Source organism: Pleurodeles waltl, chromosome 10 (genome assembly GCF_031143425.1).
Source record: "Pleurodeles waltl isolate 20211129_DDA chromosome 10, aPleWal1.hap1.20221129, whole genome shotgun sequence".
Lineage (NCBI taxonomy): Eukaryota > Metazoa > Chordata > Amphibia > Caudata > Salamandridae > Pleurodeles > Pleurodeles waltl.
The window spans coordinates 111,340,099-111,365,489 of NC_090449.1; the positions used below are offsets into that span (position 1 = coordinate 111,340,099).

The 25,391-nt window shown below is 45.3% G+C and overlaps 1 protein-coding gene across 1 annotated transcript in view; it reads right to left on the reverse strand.

Annotated features, from left to right (window-relative positions):
* The window catches only part of INTS1 (integrator complex subunit 1), a 494,737-nt gene that overhangs the window by 409,708 nt on the left and 59,638 nt on the right, over window positions 1–25,391 (reverse strand). Inside the window, exons 10-11 of the mRNA XM_069209905.1 lie at window positions 23,869–24,010; window positions 22,671–22,847 (exon numbers count right to left, since the gene is read on the reverse strand). Coding sequence (XP_069066006.1) covers window positions 22,671–22,847; window positions 23,869–24,010 — 319 coding nt within the window. The remainder of the gene's footprint in view (window positions 1–22,670; window positions 22,848–23,868; window positions 24,011–25,391) is intronic.

The window sequence follows — 25,391 nt, forward strand, 5'->3', positions numbered from 1 at the left end:
TGCACTGCTCACAGGTAAGTAGTAAGGCATCAAAGCTCGATCTCCTGGGGTTATGATGAGCACGGGGGGCACAAGGCAGCACAAAACTTACACCCTAAGCGGCACAGGGGCGGCCGGGTGCAGAGTGCCAACACAGCGTTGGGTGCCCAATACAACTCAAAGGAGGAGATCCACTTTGGAAAAAGGCTGTAGGCTGGTGCCAGGAGATTCAGTGAAGAAAACCCACAGCTGCCCAGGTAAATTCTGATGCTGGCGGATGTAGGGACAATGTCAGTCCATCTTCCCAAGGCCCAGGGGCTCCAGGTGCAGGGTTGTCCTTTGGCGTCAAGGACGGCAGGGGTCAGCCTATGGCAGACTCTCACTCAGAATCACTGGGGAACCTTAACAGGACCAGTGGGGTCACCTGGACTCAGGCTGTGAGCGTCGGGTGCAAACGTGGACTCGGAAGGGACTCGTGGTTCCTCAGGGCAGAGTCCTTATTCTTTAAAGTTTTTCTTTTTTGGACAGGTGCACTGTTCACGGGAGATCTTTGTCTTTACCAAAGGCAGGCAGTCATCCCAAAGCTTTGGAGGACGCTGGGCTGCAGGACAGGTCGTTTTTTTGGAAGCATTTTCGTCAAGGGCTGCAGACAGGCCGGTAGAGCTGGGGCCAAGTCAGTTGGTATCTACAGTCTTCTCAGCTGGGGCAATTCTGTAGTGTCTGGTTCTTCTTAGGTTGTCAGGAATCTAGTTTCAGGGTCTGGGGTAGCCACCTAAATACTAGATTTAGGGGTGTTATAGGGAAGTAACAGATAGGCACCAATAGGTACCTTACCTGAAGTATCTACACCCAGTATTACGCCACCCTCATGTGGGTAAGGGGCATAGTCCTAGCCCTGATTGGGTAAGCCCTACCTTGTTCAAGATGGTGGGACACAAAAATGTGCTTCACTATGCCTCCAGCACGTGAGGGGTGGCATAGGCAAAGGTGGGCACACCTCTTATTCTCACTTGGTATTCCTGCCAGTTCTCCCGCCAAAAGTGGAGGTTTGAACCTGGGGCGGCCATCTGCTGCTAGCAGAAGAGGCTGGGGTTGCATTGCAGACCTTTGAAGGGCCCCCTAGAGCACTGTGCCTTTCTGGGGGGGGCTTGTTTCTGGCCTCAGAGTGCAAAGGCTCTCACTCCATGGGTCCAGAAACATGTCTTGTTGTGGCAGGCTAGTCCACACCAGGGTTGGAAGGTTTTTCAGGGGACACCTCTAAGGTGCCCTCTGAGGGCATATTGTAATAAATCCAAAACGCCATCAGTGTGGGTTTATTGAGAAGAATTGTTTGGTGCCAAACCCTCCTGGGTTCAGTGAAGCCATCATAGTGCTGGGGAACGCGAGTTCTTTAGGCAGTGCTGCTGGACATGGCACACAGGCAGTGTGTCATGTCGACTTGGTCATTTGGTTGTTTGTCCCTGCACCAATGGATGCCAGCTGCGGTGGCATTGCCTTGATGAGTGGTCGATAGGGGGCCTTCTTCATTCCCCATGCCCAAGGTACCAAAGGTACCATTTACTAGGGACTTACAAAGGGGTCTGAGGTTGTGCCAATGGTGGTACAGTTTTAGGGAAGAAGCACTGGCACAGGGGACCTGGTTGGCAGGGACCCTGTGCACTACAATCAAAACCACATCATTTTCCAGGCAAAAATTACAGGGCTAACCATGTCAAAAGAGGCACTTTCTCACAGCAACTACCATATTGCTAAAACCTGCTGGCTGAAATGGGAGAAAAGAGCGAAAGCAGGGCCCAAAGAGGTGAGCTGTACTGAATTCCCAGCAAAGAAGGGGCTTGCAAGGCACCAGTAAGAGGTGGTAGGACGTTCAGATGCAAAATGCTCAGGTAGTAGTTACTTACGGGGACTAGCCAAACATCAGGTGGGGGGGGGGGGGGGGGGGCGAGTTGGTCCAGTGAAATACCCAGCATGGTTTACCCTGGACTGGGAGGGCCTGAAACACCTTCAGAAGTGTTTGATGCCCGCTGAAAAATAGGCAAGAGTGCTAAGGAGAGAGAGAGTTTGCCTTTGGTGCAAAAAGAGGGGGTTTTAGGAGCTACTATGTGGACAAAACCTCTCAACAAAAGAGTGATGGAAGCTGTAAAAAAAAAAAAAATCCTTGTAACTTGTAGATGAAGGGGAATGCCCATGAAGCATGACCAGCCAGACAATCAGTCAAGAACTCTGTCAAAGATATGGTAATCCGACCTAGATAATCCAAAGGAGAATCCATAAATAAGGCAGAGAGGTGGGAAATTTGTGGAGAGGTGAAAAGGCTATCTTCATAAAGCATGAAATCGGAGGGGAGTTAAGTCACAAAAAACTTTATGGATGCTCTCTTCCAGGACGTGAAAGACAAATTCTCTTCACCATGTGCCAACCTTAAGAGAGAATTGATGGTGGGAAGGAAGGAGGTGGGGACCAGGTGCCTGAAATTACTTGCTGAAAGGTCAATTGACAACATGCCAAAAGAGCAGGAACTTCTACAAATTAAGGGGATATTCCTCAAAGGTAAAAGAAAAACATTATTGTACATGAGAAGTATTGAGGCCTGGACAATTGCTCAAGAAGAGACACAATGCATTGTGTGGCATCAGAATGGATTGAAGAAGATATTAGAGACTAAATTCAGAAGCATTTTCAGTTCTTCTGGGAGTGTAGGTCTCAGAACTGGGCAGAACCTACAAAGCAGCACTCAGACATATATGGTGATAGAGAGAAGGCATTACTTTTTGAGAAGTCACAGAATCTTGCGTTACCAAGATCTACCAGCTGTATCTCAGAAGAGACAGGCCTTACACCGAATCGCTGAATTCCTGTGAGCTAACAAGACTCCATATAGATGGGAGCAGCTGCTTGAATTTCCAGAGGCACAAATGATAATAGTAGTGTTATAGTCAAAGGAAGGATATCACTGATTTGATTGTGCCAGGCAACCAGTAGTCCAGTGGCAAATGGACTTTTGTCGAACCCGATGGGACTCCTGTTTTCAAAGTTGCCTCACTAAGAAAACGGACCACGGAGTAGCCCCAGGAAGACCCCGTAAACTGCACAGCATCTTCATCATCCTTGTGCATCTTCAGCATCCTGTATCTCTAGCGTCAGGACCACTCCATAATTGTCACAACTGGCCACTAACCCTGGAAATGCACTGCAGACTGCTTTTCTTGCAATGGTAACCGTTCCTTTGCGCCTTGTTTGTCCACTTACTGGTTGCCCACCAGAACTGGTCACCCAATGTATTTCTAAACAGCTGCTTCCATCCTTGAAGTAACTTTTTGTTGAAAAGCTTTCTAAGCGTCAAATTTGTTGAATTTGCCAGTGATTGATCACGGTTGTTTGAAAAGCCCTGATTTATTGTTCTTTGCAGAATCTATATCTCCAGAACCCACTGGTGGATCTTTTTCATTTTGGTATCTATAAAGTCATGAAAACACAACCTATTTTTATAAATTGGTGTAGGATTCTGTAGGAAGTTGGCTCTGTAAATACTACCTCAAAGTGAGAGATAGTGTGCACAGAGTCCAAGGGTTCCCCTTAGAGGTTGACAGTGGCAAAATTAGATAATGTTAATGCTCTATTTTGTGGTAGTGTGGTCGAGTTGTAGGCTTATCAGAGGGTAGTGTTATGCATTTGTTGTACACACACAGGCAGTAAATGAAGAACACACACTCAAAGACTTAACTCCAGGCCAATAGGTTTTATATAGAAAAATATATTTTCTTAATTTATTTTAGAACCACAAGATTCCAAATTTGAGGTAAGTACATAAAATGCAAGGTACTTCACACAGGTAAGTATAGAACTTTGATTTTAAAAAGTAATACACACAGTTTTGGTTAAAATGGCAATAAGCTATTTTGAAAGTGGACACTGTAAAAATCAACAGTTCCTGGGAGAGGTAAGTTTGGTTAGTTTTCTCAGGTAAGCACTTACACAGTCAGTCTCCTGGGCACAGGCAGCCCACCGTTAGGGTTCAAGGCTACCCCAAAGCCACAGCACTAGCAACACAGGGCCGGTCAGGTGCATAGGTCATAGGAGGGCCCAAAAAACATAGGCGCCTACGGAGAACAGGGGTGCTCCGGTTCCAGTCTGCTAGCAGGTAAGTACCTGTGTCCTCGGGGAGCAGACCAGGGGGGTTTTGTAGAGCACTGGGGGGGGGGGGGACACACAAGCCCACAAAACACACCTTCAGCGGCACAGGGGCGGTCGGGTGCAGTGGGCAAAGTAGGCATCTGGTTTGCTATTGAAAGCAATGGTGGGACCCGGGGGTCACTTAGACGATGCAGGCAGGGCACAGGGGGGCTTCTCGTGCCAGCCACCGACTGGGCTAGGATGATGGCCACCTGCTGGTCACTCCTGCACTGGTAGGTGCTCCTCTCGGTCCTGGGGGCTGCAGGTGCAGTGCTTGGTCCAGGCGTCGGATCCTTTGTTACCAGGCAGTCGCGGTCAGGGGGAGCCTCTGGATCCTCTCTGCAGGTGTCGCTGTGGGGGTGCAGGGAGGTCGACTCAGGGTACCCACACCGTCGTAGTTGCCTGGGAGTCCTCTCTGCGGTGTTGGTTCTCCTGAACTCGAGCCGAGGGCATCGGGTGCAGAGTGTGAAGTCTTACGCTTCCTTCGTAAGCGTCCCACCAAAGAGGCCGCGGTGATCCTGGGCAGTCCAGCCGAAAGTGTCCACAGAGGGTCTGCAGGAGAGATCCCATGAGTTGAGATGATGAGGCAGAGTGAGGCACTCCGGAGCCTGATAGAACCTGTTGCAGGGCCTGGTGTAGCTCCCCGAGGGCAGCCAGGCCAAAAAACTCGACGTGGCTGGATGTAGATCTGAGGTGAGTGTGTCGACAACGTTTGCATACCTACAAGCTGGCCTTCGGGTGAGCGGAACCTACAATAGGCCTGCACGCCACAGGCATGACTTGGGAGTGCCTCAGGCAGCACAGCGATCCTGTTTGAGCCTGCCTTGAGAGCCTCGCTGCAGCGCAGGTTGCGAGTTGACCCCTGCTGAGGCTGTGAGGTGAATCTGGGCCCCCCCCACCCACCCTCTGAACGCTTGGCAATAGACTAGATGATGTTTCCACTTGAAGGGACTGTAGTCCTTAGGCTCTGATGCTTCTTCACTCACAGGCCAACTCCTCCTATGCCACCCCTGGGAAGACTGATTCACATCTTGCTCCTGTAAGTATATAATTGAGGAATATCCCCACCAGGATACTTACCCACTGTGGGAGGTGACCTGACTACTGGAGCTCCCCTTATGTGGTGAAATACTGATTATGATTATAATAATAATGGATGGACCTAATCAGAGACGTCTTGAAAACACTCTTGCATCCCCTCCCCTGGTACATAGGTGAATGGAAAAGCTTGCATTCTCTACTCTATGCTGAGTGCCACCACATGCCGGCGCCTCTGCTGCAATTAATCAAACTGTAGGGGTCATACCAGTCGATGACTGCCATTCACATTTTACAGCAACTTATAACTGAGAACATTATATCCTCACGGCACAAGGGGCAAAACCGTCAAAACTCATGAACATGATGGATCCCAATCGATACATTCAGATGGCTCCTCCATACTTGAGATGGAGGGGTGCATATCTCCTACGATTGCTGGTTCCCCACAGGATAAACTGAATGCTATCTTGAAGGAAATACGCGAGTCCAGAGTGGCTATTGAACAACACCTGTGGACCATTACTACTGACCTTAGCCTCCTCAGAGATGACCACAAAAAGTAGGCGGATAGTCGAAAGCAATGAGGCCACCCTCGCTCCTCTCATGCCCAGCAATCAGAATGCACCACCAGAGTCGCACAACTTCTGCGCCAAGTCAACATCTTACAGGACTATGTAGAAGATGATGAGGAGGAGGGGTGAGCATGCCAAAACAATGTTAGGGTAATCGGAATGCCGGAAGGAAATGAAGGCCCTAATGATTCTCAATATGTGGAAGACTGGCTGCGGAACACAGTGGCACTGACCGGTCTTTCTGACCCGTCTGCGGTGGAGAGGGCACACTGGGTCCCTGCAAAAAGATCACCTACTGAAACGCCGGCACGACAGGTGGCAGTCCTGATTCTGAACTAAAACGATTGTGATACTCTCCTTCACAATGCCAGAGAAAAGGCACCCACCCTGTTAGACAATGCTCACATATCACTGTTACCAGATTAAACAATCTTTGTCCAACGCCAGATATCTCCTTCCAGACGGTGTAAAGACAGTTGCCCTCAGTGGGCCTATCCTACGCACTGATGTTTCAAGCACAGAGAGGCAATTTCTTCAACTCTCCTCAGGCCGCGTGGAACTGGTGGAGCACAGCTTCCGAAACACTTGTAGACTTGGACCCTTGTTGTCCCTCCCACCTAAGACACAATAACCACCACGGAAGCGACAATGAGGACAATGCAGAGCGGTGCAATGTGATCCTAACGCCGAAGCAAGCTTTAGAGAGTCAAAAAGCGGCACTTCTTTTGGCAACCTCTATTAGGAGATAAACCAACCACCTTCCAGTGCAGGCTCCACTTTGCACAGCACTTTCCACTCTGAATCAGAGGGTAGAATGGCACTGTACCCATAACCCCACAGCCAATGACCTGCTAGGATGAAGATGCTGTAAGTACTCTAAGCATGGGAACTGTCTGCCTGTAATGGCCTGTAATCGACCCGTATGGTATATGCTTATAATGCTGCTACTTGAAACCACATAGGTTGTTTCTCATGCTTACACATTTTAGGCGATTATGTCTGATGCATGCCATTATAATATAATCACCTGGAACGTCCGGGGTATGGGATCCATACATGAACACCACAGGGTACTTGCTCAATTCCACCGCCAACAAGCACATATTACTACCTCATAGGCCCTCAAATTACGCAAGAAATGGAGGCTGATATACAAGACTACAAGGCACACTAGATGGCATACCTGTGGTACTGGGGAGGACATACACCACGAAAATGGAGCAGGATGTATTTCTAGCACACCTGTCCATGGTCTCAGAAGACTGGACGCACTATCCCTGGAACCTGAGTGGGGATTTTAATGCAATACTCAATGCGGAGTAAGACAGTTCATACCCCCCCTTTACTGAGCACAGACCCAATCCGACAAGCCAAGGCCCTGCAGTGCTGGATGCAGGGATGGACACTTTTGGATGTCTGGCACAGCCGCAATGAGAGCATGGGTGAATACTCATTCTTCTCCCACCCACATGCCCTACATGTACAACTAGATCAATTCCTCTGCACCACCTCACTTCAAACACATTATTACCCATGCAACATACCTTAGAAAAACCTTATCTGATCATAATATTTCGGAGATAACGCTATAGTGAGCCGTGTGCCATCCTCCATACCCACATGGCGTCTACACCCACGGCTGTTAGAAGATGGAGCATTTTGTGACACCCTGGCTAAAACAATAGATATTTACTTTGCCGAAAACACTAACACAGTCTCCTCACTGTTAGCTGAGTGGGAGGCATTCAAGGTAGTTGCACGAGGGACTTCTATAGGAACGACTGTGGGTGCTCAACAAACAGTCTTCCCGGAGCTAACCCACATGAAGTAACATGGGTCTCTTAGAGAAAGCAACAGTAGAGCATATGTCTTGCAGCTGGACTTACATGCAGCCAAAAGTTATACAGTTCTCTACATTCCACTGAGCTTAACTCACACCACATCGGCTCCATGCAATGTTCCCTGCTGCTTCACTCACATGTCCCCGATGTCATGCCCAGGATGCTAATTTGTTTCATATGTTGTGGGCCTGCCCTGTGTTATCTCCCTAATAGGCGCAGATTCATACTACACTGACAGACCTAACTGAGAGGGACACATTGCAGCTGTTTGAAAATTGCATTCTGGGACTATATCCCCGACCCAAAGGAACTAAAGTGATTGCGAGATTTACAGATTTTGCACTTTTACTGGCTAAATGGTTCCAGACTAGGCGATGGAAATCCTAATTAGCACCTTCTGTATCCCAATTGAGGGAGGAGGTGGATAGATGGGGGTCTGGCAGAAAGCAAAGCTTTACCTCAAGAGAAATACAGAGGGTTATGGAACAAACCAATAGCAATGGAATGGAATGCATTAATGGAATCCTTTAAGGCCCAAGAAACTAGTGGTAACTGATTAATTAACCGAGCAGCGCCCCGGAATGCACCACACTATTGTAATTTTCTTTCTCATTTATAATGCTGGTTTCGTTACACCTCACAACATGGCTGGAAATGAAAGCTAAGAGGTGTGATAGAGGCTACCTGATTTAATATTATCTTTGCCTTTACGTTAACACACCTCTGGGCTCTGAGAATAATACTGCATAATACTATGAGTAATGATATGTATGATGAAACAGGATATATGATAAAGGGGTGATGTCAAGTTTAAAATGGGGAGGGAAGGTTTCGATCTTTGGATTGTGGTTTATGATAAATGAATATTACACACACCACTGACAAAGCAGTGGTTCGTTCTTATATTGCCAACTCCCTATACAGGAATGTCTGTTACATGTAAATCGTGTTATAATTATTGAACCAGTGACTTGAGTGGATATGTGAATCTCTCCTACGTGGGGGACAGTGTTAGTAACTTTCATTGTCTTTTATACCAAAATAAAGCAATAAAGTTGTGTTTAAATAAAAAAAATTATGCCATTTCTGTAGTTGAGCGGGATCAGTGCTGAGCCACATGGAGTCACCCACCAGCAGGCAGAGGTATTGTTAAATATTTTGCATCCAGCCTGACACCTGACAGCCAATCTCGCCCTCGCCATCGTCCCCAGGATCCAGCGCAAGACCTCCGGCGGCAGATCCTTCTCCTTCCTCGCCGCCAAGACCTGGAACTCTCTCCCCACCTCACTACGCCAGACCCAGGACCTCCTCACCTTCAGGAGACTCCTCAAGACCTGGCTCTTCGACCACTAACAGCTCACCCCCCTCCCCCCCCCCCCCAGCGCCTCGAAACCCTGACGGGTACATAGTGCGCTTTACAAATGAAATGATTGATTGATTGATTGATTGATTGATTGACACCTGGGGAATATTCAAAAGATGAGAAATCTTTGGCTACAACTCAGTGGCTACAACTCCGCTAGATGAGAGTGGTCTTTATTTTAGGATGCTGGCTCTTGATATAGTGGACCAAAACGAGGTACACTGTGTAAAGAGTCCAGGCCACCCCTCATTGGTTTACAGAGGCACAAATGATGACACTAAATGCTCTCTTTTGTGGTAACGTTGGAAAGTAGTTCAGACTTATCAAAGGGTAGTGCAAAGCATTTGTTGTACGTATGCAGGCAATACATCAGACACACACTCAAAGAATAAATCAGACACCAATTTAGAAAAATAACATTAATAATAATATGTAAATTGTGTAGGAGGCTGGCCTGGTTTGTACTGGGGATCTATGGTACTTACACTTTATACCAGGTCCAGTTATCCCTTATTAGTGTAATGCAGTCAGTGTCTAGAAGCCAGGCAGTCTAGAGGTAGCTGTAGGCAGAGCAGCCAAGGCTGAACCTGGAGACATACTAAGCTCTTGCAATACCACTGTAGTCACACAGTACTTAACAGGAAAAGACAATGCTCAGTGTTACCAAAAATAAAGGTACTTTATTTTAGTGACACAATGCCAAAAATATCTTAGAGGCTATGCTCCCTTAGGAGGTAAGTAATACACATACAATATACACTAGTAACCAAAATCAGGTAAGTACACAGTCATAAAAGTGTGCAAATAGTGAAAATCACCATAGGCTAGAATAGGCTTAGGGGCAACACAAACCATATACTAAAATAGTGGAATGCGAAAGTCTGTTCCCCACCTAGGCAGATGAAGTGTGTAGAGGGGCACTGGGAGTAGAAGAAAACACCAAAGGTAAGTAAAGTACCCCACCCTAGAGCTCAGGAAAACAGGAGTAAAGTGCAGCAAGTTTCCTCAGAACACACTAGAAGTCATGATAAAGAATTATGCAAAAACCAAGCAAGACTGCAAGACACCAACGATGGATTCCTGGACCTGAAGACATGTGGAGAGAGGAGACCAAGTCCTCGAACAGCTGCATAGTCCAGGAAGAACAGGAGCCCCTGCTAACCTGGATGAAGGTGCAAAAGTGGATTCTCCAGTTGGAAGAAAAAGTCAGAGATGCACCAAAGAAGACAGCTGCGGGTTCCTGTTTGGTGCAAGAGATGTCCCACGTCGAGTAGAAGAATGCAGGCTGTTTTTCGTTGTTGGATTCCGCCAACAAGCCTTGGTTCACGCAAATGTCGCGGTTGGCGGGAAAAGGTGCTACCTGAACCCGGGAGAGACCTGGAGGGTCTCAACTCGGACTGAGGAGACGGGGGGCTCTCAGCACTTCAGAGAGTCCTCAAATGACCAGGCAACACCCACAGGAGTCCCACGACACAGGGACAAAGGAGCTGCAAACCGTGATCATCGCAGCACTACACAAAGGGATCCCATGCTGCCGGAGAACAACTCAGGAAGCTGAGCGTTGCAGGATAGAGTCCTGGGGACCTGGGCTACGCTGTGCACGAAGCATTTCTTGGAGAAGCGCACAGAAGCGTTAGGAGCTGCAAAAAATGCAGTGCACAGGAGTACTGTCTGGCTAAGGAAGGCAAGCCCTTACCTCCACCACACTTGGACAGCTGGATCTTTGGACAGTCAGGATCAATTCGGTCCACCACCTGTGTTCCAGGGATCATGCTCGTTGACAGGAGAGGAGTCCCAGAGTACTGGTTGTCGCTGCAGAGAGGTGCCTGCTGAAGCAAGGATGTGACTTCGTCACTCCACGGGAGATCCCTTTGGTCCTTCTAGTGCAGGATGAAGACAGGCAGTCCTCAGAGTGTGCACAACCTGGAAACTGTTGCAATTGCTGGCAGGAGCTGGAGTTACTGAGTTGCAGTAGCCTACTTGAATACTTTGTTGCAGTTGTAGAGTTCCTGGAGCAGTTCTGCAGTTGATCGGATGGCAGAAGTTGAAGAAGAGGTTGCAGAGGAGTCCTGCTGGAATCTTGCAAAACGAAATCTGAGGAAACACCCACAGGAGAGACCCTAAAGGGGAAACATCCTGAACAACTAGGTCTAAACCACTACTTGCCTGAACCACTACTTTCCTGAACCACTACTGCTAAACAAATAAAAAGTCTTTACAACTAAGTACTGAACAACTACTGTCTAAACAACAATTGTGCCTGAATAACAATTGCCTGAACAACTAATTTCAAGGTAAGGTTTTCTTTTTGTTTTTATGGTTTATTAGTTGTTTAGAATATATAGAAAATGTCACTTACCCAGTGTACATCTGTCCGTGGTATGTTGCGCTGCAGATTCACATGCTGTGCACTGTTCCTGCCATCTAGTGTTGGGCTCGGAGTGTTACAAGTTGTTTTTCTTTGAAGAAGTCTTTTCGAGTCACGGGACCGAGTGACTCCTCCCTTTCGGCTCCATTGCGCATGGGCGTCGACTCAATCTTAGATTGTTTTCCCCGCAGAGGGTGAGGTAGGAGTTGTTAAAGTAAGGATACTAGAGGTGCCCATGCAATGGCGTAGATGTGTATGTACATAGTATTTAGTAAAGTCAAAATTATTTACATATTTACAATTTTTATGCAACTAAAACTGTTACAGGCTCTCGGGGAGGTGGGAGGGCGCATGTCAATCTGCAGCGCAACATGCCACGAACAGATGTACACTGGGTAAGTGACATTTTCCGTTCAATGGCATGTGTAGCTGCAGATACACATGCTGTGCATAGACTACAAAGCAGTGATCTCCCCAAAAGTGGTGGTTAGCCTGTAGGAGCTGAAGTTGTCTGAAATAATGTTCTTAGTACAGCCTGTCCTACTGTGGCTTGTTTTGTCGCTAACACATCTACACAGTAATGCTTAGTAAATGTATGGGGCGTAGACTAGGTGGCTGCTTTACAAATTTCTGTCATTGGTATATTACCAAGAAAAGCCATTGTGGCGCCTTTCTTTCTAGTGGAGTGTGCCCTTGGAGTAACGGGTAAATCTCTTTTAGCTTTAAGGTAGCAAGTCTGAATGCATTTAACTATTCATCTGGCAGTGCCTTGTTTGGATATAGGGTTACCTGCATGTGGTTTTTGGAAAGCTACAAACAATTGTTTTGTTTTACGAAATTGTTTTGTTCTGTCAATGTAATACATTAGTGCTCTTTTTATGTCTAATGTATGCAATGCCCTTTCTGCTACTGAGTCTGGCTGTGGAAAAAAGACTGGGAGTTCCACCGTTTGGTTTAGATGAAACGGTGATATGACTTTTGGTAAGAATTGTGGATTTGTCCTGAGAACCACTTGATGTTTATGTATTTGTATAAATTGTTCTTGACCTGTATTTCGATAACTCTTCGAAGTGAAGTGATAGCTATTAGAAAAGCTACTTTCCAAGTTAAAAATTGTATTTGACAAGAATGCATGGGTTCAAATGGTGGGCCCATGAGTCGTGTTAATACAATATTAAGATTTCACGAAGGTACTGGTGGTGTCCTTGGGGGTATGATTCTTTTTAGTCCTTCCATAAAGGCTTTAATAACTGGGATTCTAAAAAGTGATTATGAATGTTTAATCTGCAGATAAGCAGGTACTGAAGTGAGATGTATTTTAATGGACGAGAAGGCCAGATTCGACTTTTGTAAGTGTAGTAAATAACTTACAATGTTTTGTGTGGAGGCATTTAATGTCATAATTTAATTTGCCTGGCAATAGCAGACTAACCTTTTCCATTTGTTAGCGTAACAATGTCTTGTTGTGGGTTTTCTTGCTTGTTTAATGACCTCCATACACTCTTTGGAAAGGTTTAGGTATCCAAATTCTAAGACTTCAGGAGCCAGATTGCTAGGTTGAGCGATGCTGGATTCGGGTGTCTGATATGTTGGTTGTGTTGAGTTAACAGATCTGGTCTGTTTGGTAGTTTGATGTGGGGTACCACAGATAGGTCCAACAGTGTTGTGTACCAGGGTTGGCGTGCCCAAGTTGGTGCTAGAAGTATTAATTTGAGTTTGTGTTGACTCAGTTTGTTGACCAGATAAGGAATGAGCGAAGAGGGGGAAAAGCGTAAGCAAATATCCCTGACCAACTGATCCATAGAGCATTGCCCTTGGACTGAGGGTGTGGGTATCTGGACGCGAAGTTTTGGCATTTTGTGTTTTCTTTTGTTGCAAACAGATCTATGTTTGGTGTCCCCCAGTGGTGGAAGTGATATTGTAGGATCTGGGGATGTATTTCCCACTTGTGAGTTTGTTGGTGATCTCGACTGAGATTGTCGGCTAACTGATTGTGAATGCCTGGTATATATTGTGCTATCAGGCGAATGTTGTTGTGAATTGCCCAATGCCAATTTTTTGTGCTAAGAGACACAGCTGTGACGAGTGTGTGTCCCCCTGTTTGTTTAGATAATACATTGTTGTCATATTGTCTATTTTGACAAGAATGTGTTTGTGGGCTAGAAGGGGTTGAAAGGCCTTTATTGCTAGAAAGACTGCTAACAGTTCTAAGTGATTTATGTGAAGTTGTTTTTGCTGATTGTCCCACTGACCTTGTATGTTGTGATTGTTGGTGTGTGCTCCCCACCCAATCATGGATGCGTCTGTTGTGAGAATGGTGTGAGGCACTGGGTCTTGGAAAGGCCGCCCTTTGTTTACATTTTCCTGGTTCCACCACTGAAGCGAAGAGTGTGTTTGGCGGTCTATCAACACTAGATCTTGGAGTTGGCCCTGTGCTTGCGTCCATTGTTTTGCTAGGCACTGTTGTAAGGGCCGCATGTGTAGCCTTGCGTTTGGGACAATAGCTATGCATGAGGACATCATGCCTAATAGTTTCATCACAAACCTGACCGTGTATTGTTGGTTTGGTTGCATGCTTGATTTTATATTTTGAAACAACTTCACCCTTTGTGGACTTGGAGTGGCAGTTGCTTTTTGTGTGTTGAGTGCTGCTCCCAAATATTGTTGTATTTGGGATGGTTGTAAACAAGATTTTTGGTAATTGACAGAAAACCCTAGTTTGTGTAGAGTATCTATTACGTATTGCGTGTGAACGTGACATTGTTGGTGAGTGTTGGCTTTTATTAGCCAATCGTCCAGATATGGGAATACGTGCATGTGATGTCTTCTTATATGAGCTGCTACTACAGCCTAAGCATTTTGTAAATACCCTGGGGGCTGTTGTTATTCCGAACGGCAACACTTTGAATTGGTAATGTTTGCCTTGTATTACAAACCTGAGGTATTTCCTGTGAGATGGATGGATGGGTATGTGAAAATATGCATCCTTGAGATGTATCCAGTGTTGTCATGTATTCCCCTTGTTTTAGTAAGGGAACTACGTCCTGAAGTGTTACCATGTGGAAATGATCTGATTTGATGAAGAGATTCAGTGTTCTGAGGTCTAAGATAGGCCTTAACGTTTTGTCTTTTTTTGGGATAAGGAAATACAGGGAGTAAACGCCTGTCCCTTTCTGGTGATAGGGTACTAGCTCTATGGCTTGTTTTTGTAGCAGTGCTTGGACCTCTATTTGTAATAGGTCTAAGTGTTGTGGAGACAATTTGTGCGGTTTTGGTGGAACATCTGGAGGGAATGTTGTGAATTCTATGCAATAACCATGTGGGATAATTGATAGGACCCACGTGTCTGTGGTAATGTGTGTCCAATTGTGTTTGTATTTGGTTAGCCTCCCCCCACCGGTGATAAGTGTTGGGGAAGTGTGATATTGAAGTCACTGTTTGCTAGGGCTTGGCTTGGAGGGCTGGAATTTCCCGCTTCCTCTTGGGAATGGTCATCTGTAGGAACCACAAAACCCCCCTCTCTGGTACTGAGATTGGTAGGTGGGTTTTGTTTTGGAGGTGGATGGTTTGATGGCTGTTGTATAAACCCCCCCACCCCTGAAACTGTGGTTTCCTAAATGTTCCTCTGTATTGTGAGGAGTAGAGCGCTCCCATGGCTTTGGCCGTGTCCGTGTCTTTTTTCATTTTCTCGATTGCAGTATCCACTTCCGGCCCAAATAGCTGATGTTGATTAAACTGCATATTAAATACCGCCTGTTGTATTTCTGGCTTAAATCCAGAACTTCGCAGCCATGCATGCCTTCGGATAGTTACTGCTGTGTTGACAGTCCGTGCTGCTGTATCAGCAGAGTCTAAGGCAGACCGGATTTGGTTATTTGATATGGCCTGTCCTTCTTCGACCACTTGTTGGGCACGTTTTTGGTGTTCTTTGGGCAAATGCTGGATGATGTCTTGCATTTCGTCCCAGTGCGTCCTGTCGTAGCGGGCAAGTAGGGCCTGGAAGTTGTCAATTTGCCACTGATTGGCTGCTTGCGATGCCACTCTTTTCCCTGCTGCGTCAAATTTTCGACTCTCCTTATCAGGGGTGGCGCATCCCCTGATTATTATGAATTTGCCCTTTTTCTTGCAGCCCCCACAACCACTGAGTCCGGAGGGAGCTGTTGAGTAATAAAAACTGGGTCTGACAGGGGCTGTTTATATTTCTTTTTGACCCTTGGCGTGATGGCTCTCCCTTTTACAGGTTCTTGGAAGACCTGTTGTCGTGTTTAAGCATGCATGGTAACATTGGTAAACTCTGGTAGGATGCATGCGTGGATGCCAGAGTGTTGAACAGGAAGTCATCCTCCACCGGTTCCGAGTGCATTGTTACGTTGTGGAACGTAGCTCCTCTGGCCAGTACCTGCGTGTATGCTGTACTATCCTCTGGTGGTGAAGGCTTGGTTGGATAACACTCTGGGCTGTTGTCCGACATAGGTGGGTCGTATAGATCCCAGGGATCCGCATCATCTTGATGTGTGTGGGTGACTGCGGCATCGGTGTACCCACTGGGGATAATTGTGGTGATTGCAGTGGGGATGTTTGTGGTGAGAAATGTGGTGGTGGTGACTTGTCTCTAACCACTTTGGCTTTTGGTTGCATCTCAGTCTCTTGAAAAGCCAGTTTTCTTTTTGACTTGAGTGGAGGGATGGTTTGTATCTTCCTTGTGTCCTTCTGGATTTGTAATCTTTGCTGTGTTTGGTCATGTTCTTCTAAATCCAGTTCCTGCTCAAATCTGTGCCTTTCTTTGAGCTGCAGAGAAAGCCCTTGCTCTTCAGTGTAGGAAGAACGATTCGGCTCCGAAGCCGTTTTTTTCGGTACCGAAATTCCCATCGAAATTGTATTTTTCGGTTCCGATAAGCTCTTTTGAGGCTTGTCCGACTCGATTACTCGATGCTGACTTTTTTCGGTGCAGGATTCTCGACCGGAGTCGGAAGTCTTCGGCAAATCTTTGGCCTTTTTCGGTGCCGATGTTACTTGGTCACCTTCTTTTCTGTGGGTTGAGCCATGGCATTCTGGCAGTGGGGTCCCCGTGGCCTTTAGTTTTTTGGTGTGACCCTGGGTGTTGGACGGGGCAGGTGTACTCACTGTTTGCCGCGCCGTCGAAGGTCGATCACCGTCGGATTCGTCTGAGTCCGATTCTTGGATGAAAATTCTCATCTCTTCTTCCTCTGCGTCGAGATGTTGTTTCGGCTTCGACGCCATCTGTAGTCGTCTTGCGCGTCGATCTCTTAAGGTCTTCCTGGATCGAAACGCTCGGCAAGCTTCACAAGTATCCTCTCTGCGTTCGGGCGACAAACACAGGTTACAGACCCTGTGCTGGTCTGTATAAGGATACTTGGCGTGACACTTAGGACAGAAACGGAAGGGGGTCTGGTCCATTAGTGTTCGACGACGGGTGTGGTCGGGCCGACCAGGCCTTGGTGAAGATCGGAAGCCCCGAAGGGCCACCGAAGCAGTCTTGATCTTGGTGCCGATACGATAAAACTAAACCAGTACCGAACGTAAACAATACAGACGAATTTTCGATTATTTTCTAAGTTTCCCGATTCGAAATACGGAGCGAAGAGGAACACGTTCGAACCCGATGGCGGAAAGAAAACAATCTAAGACGGAGTCGACGCCCAAGCGCAATGGAGCCGAAAGGGAGGAGTCACTCGGTCCCATGACTTGAAAAGACTTCTTCGAAGAAAAACAACTTGTAACACTCCGAGCCCAACACTAGATGGCAGGAACAGTGCAAAGCATGTGCATCTGCAGCTACACATGCCATCGAACATATATATTTATTAGTTGTTCAGGCAATTGTTTTTCAGGAACAATTGTTGTTTAGACAGTAGTTGTTCAGTACTTAGTTGTAGAGACTTTTTAGTTGTTTAGCAGTAGTGGTTTAGGCTATAGTTGGTTAGCACCTAGTTGTTCTGTCACATATTCACCCTAAATAGCCCTGAGAGGGGGACTGATCACCTAACCAGGTAAGCACCTATCAGGAGGGGTCTCTGACATCACCTGCTGGCACTGGCCAGTACCAACACCTTGGAATCCAAGATGGCTAACATCAGGGACACTCTGGAGGAGCTCTGGGCACCACCACTGGGTTGGTGATTGACTGGGGAGTGGTCACTCCCCTTTCCTTTGTCCAGTTTCGCACCAGAGCAGAGACTGGGGGTCCCTGAACCTGTGGAGACTGGCTTGTGCAAGGAGGACACCATCTGTGCCCTTCAAAGCATTTGCAGAGGCTCTGGGAGGATACTCCTCCCATGCCTGTAACACCTATTTCCAAAGGGAGAGGGCCCAACTCCTCTCGTCTAAAGAAAATGCATTTTTCTGCCTTCCTGGGATTGAACTGCTCAAGCCCCAGGAGGGCAGAAGCCTGTCTGTGAGGTGGCAGCAGCTGGGGCTGCAGTGGAAATTTCAGAGAGCTGGTTTGGCAGTTATGGGGGTCCATGCTGAAGCCCCAGGGTCAATGGAACTGGTCCCCCAATGCCAGAATCGGATTGGGGGTACAATTTCTCAATTCTAGAGACCTCACATGGCCATATTCGGGGTTACCATTGTGAAGCTACATATATGTATTGACATATATGTAGTGCACGCTTATAATGGTGTTCCCCACACTCACCAAGTCTGGGAAATTGGTCCTGGACAGCGTGGGGGCACCTTAACTAGTGCAGGGGTGCCCTTACACACAGTAACTTTGCACCTAGTCTTCAGGAACTAGCGGTTAAGCATATACGTGATTTATAAGTTACTTGGTGCAGTGAAAATGGCTGTGAAATAGTGCATGCACTATTTCACTCAGGCTGCAATGGTACATGATACAGAAGTGTTTGTATGAGCTCCTTATGGGTGGCAAAAGAAATGCTGCAGCCCATAAGGATCTCCTGGAACCCCAATGCCCTTGGTACCTAGGTACCTTATACTAGGGACTTATAAGGGGGTCCAGTATGCAAATTTGGAGTGGAATACTGAGTTACCAGTATGGAAGTACAAATTTGGAATCAGAGGGAGCATAAGCACTGGAGTTCTGATTAGCAGGACACAGGCAAGCATACTGGCACAACAGTAAAACATACTGACATGTAGGCCACAAACTATGAGCACTGGGGTCCTGACTAGAAGGATCCCAGTGAGACAGTAAAAACACACTGACAAACACCGACACACAGGCCAAAAATGGGGGTAACCATGCTAGAAAGAGGCTACGTTCTAACAAATTGTGATACCAAGAACTTTGTTATCAAGTAAGTACTTTTTAAAATATTGATTTTTAGAGGTAAGTAAAATGTTCACTTAGATGCGTCTTTACACAGAAGTGCTTTCCAAAGGGAGCAAAAGCATATTGTTATTTACTAATGGTTTCTGGGGGTCTCCTGTTGGACTTAGGGTCATATGGGGCCAAGTTCCAAAGTACCACCTGCAGTTACACATTGCTTGCCCTGGGGCTTCCAGGTGCAGAGGTGGTGGTCAGGTAGGTACCTTTGCAATCTACGTAGTTGGAAAGAAGGGGGAACCACTTGGAAACAGGCTGCAGAGGGGGGCTTGGGGACAAGTCCAGGAGCTCCCAGTGGGAGGCTCGGGTTGCAAGGGTCCTGGGAGCACGAAAGCAGTCAGTTCTCTGGTGCTCTGGCTGGGGTGCTTGAGTGCAGCGTAAATGGGTCGGCTGGGCTGGATGCATTAAAGGTTCTTGATCTCACCAGTTCAGGATGCAAAAGCAGGACAGCTGGGCCACTCTGGAAGTGGTTCTCTCGGGTGCTGATGTCCCTCAACGGATGCTTGGTGCAGTGGGAGTACACCTGGACTCACATGGACTGGTGCAGGGGGTCCGGTACCCGGAGTACTGGTGCTGTGCAGCTCTAGTTGGTCCTGGTGTCTTCACACTAAATGGGTCGACAAGTCCCACCTTCTGGGGCACAGTTACCTCTTCCTAGGTGACTGCGGCATTAGGCCGGCCTCTGCTTCTTCTGTGCCTGCGGACTGTAGGGGAGTAGCACCTCTAGTCCAAGGGAGATTGCTAGCAATTTGCAAAGGGCTGGCATCATACCGGTGTTCTTGGCAGGTGCTCAGCTGCAGGACTAGTCACTTTGTCGAGACTGGGGCAGGTAGGATTTGGTGCCAAAAGCCCACAGCAAGTCTTCTGTTCTCACCATCTCATGGCTCTTCTTTGTCCTCTTCTTCTGGATCCGTGAAATCTGAGTTCCTGACTTCAGATGTGCCACCTAAATATTCAACTTAGGGGCATTAAGGGGAGTGACAGGTCGTAGCCAATGGGATGTCTAATTTTAGGTGAGTGCACCCCCTATATGAACACTGCCTGTGGGGAGTGGGCATAATCCTGACCCAGTAAGTCCAATTCCACCAAAAAAAACAAGATGGTGGAATTCAAAGTTTTGTGTCAGATACCCCTCCTTAGGGGTGTAACTAGTCTGATAAGAAATAACCCTCCTGACTAGCTTATTCTATTTTTCCACCTCTCCAGGTTCCAAAATAGGCCCGGGGCAGAGGAGTGTCGTCTCCACTGACTGGGGAAGCCAGAGACTTATAACAAAGGCAGCAGAGGCCTTTGAAGTTTCCTGCCTTGACATGCTGATAACTAGTCATTCTGCTTGGAGGAGGTGGTAACACCTCTACCCAGAGCAGGCTTGTTTCTGACCTCAGAGAGCATATTTTCTCACCTTCAGGGGGTCAGAAATTCATCTGTGGTGGCAGGCTGGTAAGCACAGGACAGCCAGCACACTAGTATTTGGTAGGCTTTCAGGGGGCACCTCTATGGTGCCCTTTGGGTGCATGTATTAATGAATCCATCACTGGAATCAGTGTGGGCTTAAGAATATGGGATGTTTGATATGAATCATCTCTGGTTCCAGTGAAGCCGTCATAAAGTTGGGGAACTTGTAATGACCAGTGTCCATCACATGTACTTAAAAGGGCTTCCCCGGTTTATTTGCAATTTCTAAAAATCGATTTAGACATCACAGGGCATATCTGCTCTGTTATGTCCACAGATGTTGCATAGGGCACCCTGCCTTAGGGCTATAAGGCTTGCGGTAGAGGTGACTTACCTATACTGCATGCAGTGTCTGTAAGCATGGTACACAGGAGGTGTGCCATGTTGTGTTTTAACTTTTCTCTGCAGCATGTCACACAGCCTGCAATGGCAGTTGGCATGAGAGTGCTGGGGCGTCCCTTAGGATGGTACAATACATGCTGCAGCCCGTAGGAAACTTCTTTAGTACCCCAAGCCCCAGGTACCAGGAGTAGCACTGACTAGGGGTTTACAGGGGTGCTAAAGGTATTGTCATTTGGGGAATAATTGCACAGTTTTAGGGAAAGAGATCTGGCACTGGGGACCTAGATAACAAGAACCCAAAGCACTTCGGTCAAAATTGCATCAGACATGTGGAAGCTACTATTTCAAATTTACTAAATCTTGTTAACAATACAATGGAGGGTGGTCCGCACAGACCAACAAGCCTGCTGATCACAAATATGAACATTTTCACAAAACTCCTGGACATGAAGTTAAACAAGGACGTGCCCGTCCTGGTTTCTACTCATCAGACAGGATTCCATAGAAAGAGACAGCAGCCAGATAATATATACAACAAACAGGAAGAATGTAATAGTGATGTTCCTTTCAATTAATGACTTGTACAAAAATGGTCATCAGTACGCACAGTCGCCGAATGATATCGTGCGGACATACAATTAAAAAGAGGAACTCAAGGGAGTCAGTAAAAAATAATTTGTTTGCTACCATCAATATTTCTCTCTCTTCCCCACAAAAAGCTAATACACTTAAATAATCTATACCCTGCGTATGAATTAGGAACAGGTTCATACAGCAAAATAAATTACTTACCTGTAATAATAGTTTGCAGCTTCAAACTTTTACAGCTTGAAAGTTTCTACATTTACACATGATCCTTCTACCTCATCGGTAAAGAAAGAGATTAAGTGCAGCAAAATAAAAACAAAAATATTAAACACCCCAAAAAGTCAAAAGGCTATTAATACCACCGCACAACTATTATATAGGGAGAAAAGATTTGTAGATGGTGTCTGTGATCTGGGGAACTGTGGGCTTAGGCTCAACATCATACTGACTCAGCTGATTGTAAACGCCAAAACAAAATACTTTGCTGATTTTTAATTGTTTCTGGACCCAGCCACTTGGAGCAAAACAATCCACATCAATTGATTCTAGAACAGGTTCACACCCAAAATTGCTGGCAACTGCACTTCTTTCAACATCCATAAAAACTGACTGTAAATTCCAAAAATTCATGTTGGAAAGTAGCTGGGAAAGTGAGATATATGATTCATTCGAAATAAAAAACACATACACCGTTTACATGGTGGGGAGAACATCCATACAAAAAATAAATTAAAGATGGGTGGAGAAATCCTAATTGTCAGAATCAACCTTCACCTCAACCACACATTTTGATCCAAGAATTAAAAAAAAACATTAAGCATGTTTTTATTTTAACAATAACCTAGATCCAATATGCAGTGATCCTGAGTTCAAATCACATTAACTATACTGTGAGTTGAATGCACATCCTTCAAAGTGACATACTCTCACTCATGGGTTTCCTGGGAATATATTAATCTCCATCATTTCTGTTTGCCCATGTGGCTTGGTTACATGTGTGTGGCAGCTATCCCCCCCACTGATATCTCAGTTCTCAATTTTACATAATAATCTGTCTCAATTTAGTGTTTTGCATCCCTGCCTCTTGAGGGAAGGGGAGGGCATTGATAATTTAAGCTGAACTCCCATCTAACTTACCTTAGATGTTGTATACATACTCAAATGGAACAGTTGACTGCCTCAGGTTGGTATTCAGTGCACCCCAGAGATGGGGTTTCTTAACGTTTAGCGATCTACCATCATCTTTAGACTTATATTTTGTCATGTGCATGGAGAAGATCTGAATAACTTACAGTCAGAGACTAAGCTTTATTCAATGATTTTATCAATCATTCTTCTAGCTGTTCTCTTCTTAGTTGCCCTTGTGGTCTTTATAACTTGAGCCTTCATGTTTTTTAACAAGCATAAAATTAGCCCAAAGCTTAAACTCTGGAAGTGTAAGACGATTATCTTTAAGGATACTAAAGACCCTGAAGTGTGGAGCATGATTTTAAAAAACACAATACTGACTAGAACAAGGTAAGGGTAAAAAAAACATACAAGAGGAGTCAACCCTTTGTAGTGAAAGGTGGCACGACTCCATGCATGTTAAAGAAGCAGAGATAGGAAGGAACACGCATCAGCCCTTCAACGCTCTTACCTTGAATTCCATGTCTGTGAACGGTGACTCTTTCCTCTCCTGCATGAGCCCAAGACAGAAAGCCTGGAAGTTGATTTCATGTTTGGTCTGTTTGATTATCTCACGAAGCAATGCTCGGGATGCCCTCAGGTAATCCTCCTTATTTGTCAGCAAATCTTGAAACACCATCGCCAGGAACTGAAAAGAAGAACAATGATTTAAAAACATGACCAAAGTGATTATCAGGCAGAATTTGATATTTGATTCTAAGAAGGGAATGGAGGCCTCATTGAAGAGTATTCAGAAGCAAAGATATGCCAGATGGCACGTTACTTAAACAAATAACTGTCAAGTCAGAGAATAGGCCAATCAATCAAGGAGACAACTAAAAGGTTTGGCAACATGTGCACAATCTTTGCATCACATCACCACAGTTAGTCAAACAGATAACTGACTGGTAATATTTGTAGTGGATGAGCAATAGGTCAATATGTTTGAGGTCCGTTGTACTTTTTGGAGGAAAAAACCTTAATTAAATAACAATTAAAAAAAAAAAAAAAAAAAAAAAAAAAACACACAATGAAGAGTTTCTGTATTGTGAAAAACAATTATCAAAAGATGGTAATTAGGGAACGGAGATAACCAGGCACAAGGGAAAATGTATTCATATCTGCTTGAGCACCTGCTCCGACGGAGAGACCCTCAAAAGGGAACTTGAAAAATAAAGGGTAAACAAACTAACAGGACACTTTAGGTAAGTCATGGATGTTCATCTAATCTTAGCACCACTTCATGGCTCCTGGTCACAGGATCTACTTTCCAAAGTAAAAGATATGCTTACTAATCTTCATATGAATGTCACTGAGGTGTTTTTAAACCCCATTGTTATAAATCTGCATAGTTTATAAAAATGCTCATCTTGAGACTGTGTACTTCAAACTGAGCACCGTTATAGAGGCCTCTTATCTGACTGAGGGACAGTTAAATATTTAATGTCCTAATGTACATAGGTATACTGTGCTGATCAAAAAGGTGACTTTAGATTTACAGCATAAAATTATTGTAGGATTGGCTCCCCTAAAACAACGCAGGTAGCTATTTTCTTTTTGTTTCTTTACTTCGAATTTCTAGTTCATTGGGTGTTACACTGTTGAAGAGTAGTAGCGCTGAAGATGCAAAAAGTTCATCACATGTTTAAGAAGTCTGAGATTTATGGTACCTTTGGTGCCAGCTCCGAGCTGTGTTGTAACACGGTATACAGAATCTGCATATTGTTGGGATTCCTGGCATTAGAAAGTTCATTGAAAATCACAAATTTCACCATTGTACCGAGGTTATCACGATGCGCATTCAGCAATTCCCTAAAAATAAAGACCATCATTTAAACAATAGGAACAACATGGTGGAGTTCATTGCAACTTACTAATCTAATCTTACCCAGGCATCAGTCCTCACAAGGCATATCCATTTCACTCACAGAACATTTAAACTGTTCATCACGAAAAGTATAAACACATTGGCATCAGACTAGTCAAAGTGCAGTAGGATCCGCTAAAGGCAAAAATTATAAATGACTTATTTTTGTCAGCATAAGGACTACCAAAGTCATATCTTTTTGATGTAAACCAAAAATGGTACATCGAAAAAGTACATGAGAAATAGGTGTGTTCACATATATCTATCAGGCAAAACCATTAAAGGGATTAAGGCCTTATTTCATAAACCAGGGTAGGGTCACCTAAATCGACAAGGTGAAACAGAATTACTTGGAGCAATCTTAAAAAATGCACAGAAAAATAGGACAAAGTGAGTGGCCAACTGGTTGCCAAATTCAGCCTACACTACAAAAACCCTCTTAAAGGTATCACAGCATATTACAGAACTCTACAGGAGAATAAGGGAGTGATATAGGTTACAGCAGATCATACATATCCATGCTTGAGACAGAATCAGGATACAAAGCAAGATTAGAAAAAAAGGATTACAGGTTTCTCAAAAACTTTGCCACATTAACAATAGGATCCACTAAATGCCAAGATGGAGTATCTTACAGGAGAATCTGCAAAAGCAGTAAATATAAATCTCCCTTGTCTCAATCAAAGGGACAGCATAGTGGGTGATCGTTCTTTAGACTTTACATACAATGGTCAAGGAAGCAATATTTAAATGTGTTTTCTGGTCAGAAAAAGACAAAACATGAATACATATTAGTGAATGGTGTTTAAAGTACTCTTAGAAGTGGCCTAAAGGTATACGGCATTGTTAATAGCCACTGTTACATCTGCCAAGCCAGGTATGGGCACAGATATGTTAATTTATGTTAGGCAGACAACTGCTCCTATTTATTTAATCTTTCGTCCCCAATTCCCTCCATCCAAGCATGTACCACAAAAGCGGTCTTGCTTCTCTCAATGGACAGGTGATACAGTGATATATGCAAGTACTTTTGTGATATTGTACTGCTTCACAGTATGTGCATACTTCAATATGCAATATAATCAGGTACATCTCTCACACAACTTTTTTTTAGTATTAAGTCTCTTCATGTTTGTTAATTTATTATTTTCACATTTTCAAAAAGTCAAAAAATTTGTTAAGCCCAACAATGTGGATGCAAATGTGCCGCAGCATGCACAGACTGCCTGTTACACACACTTCCCCATTTTATGTAAATCACTAGCATAAAGCCCCATCTTCTGGGCATCTTTTCACAAACTGATTGTATCCAGTTCTTCAGGCGCT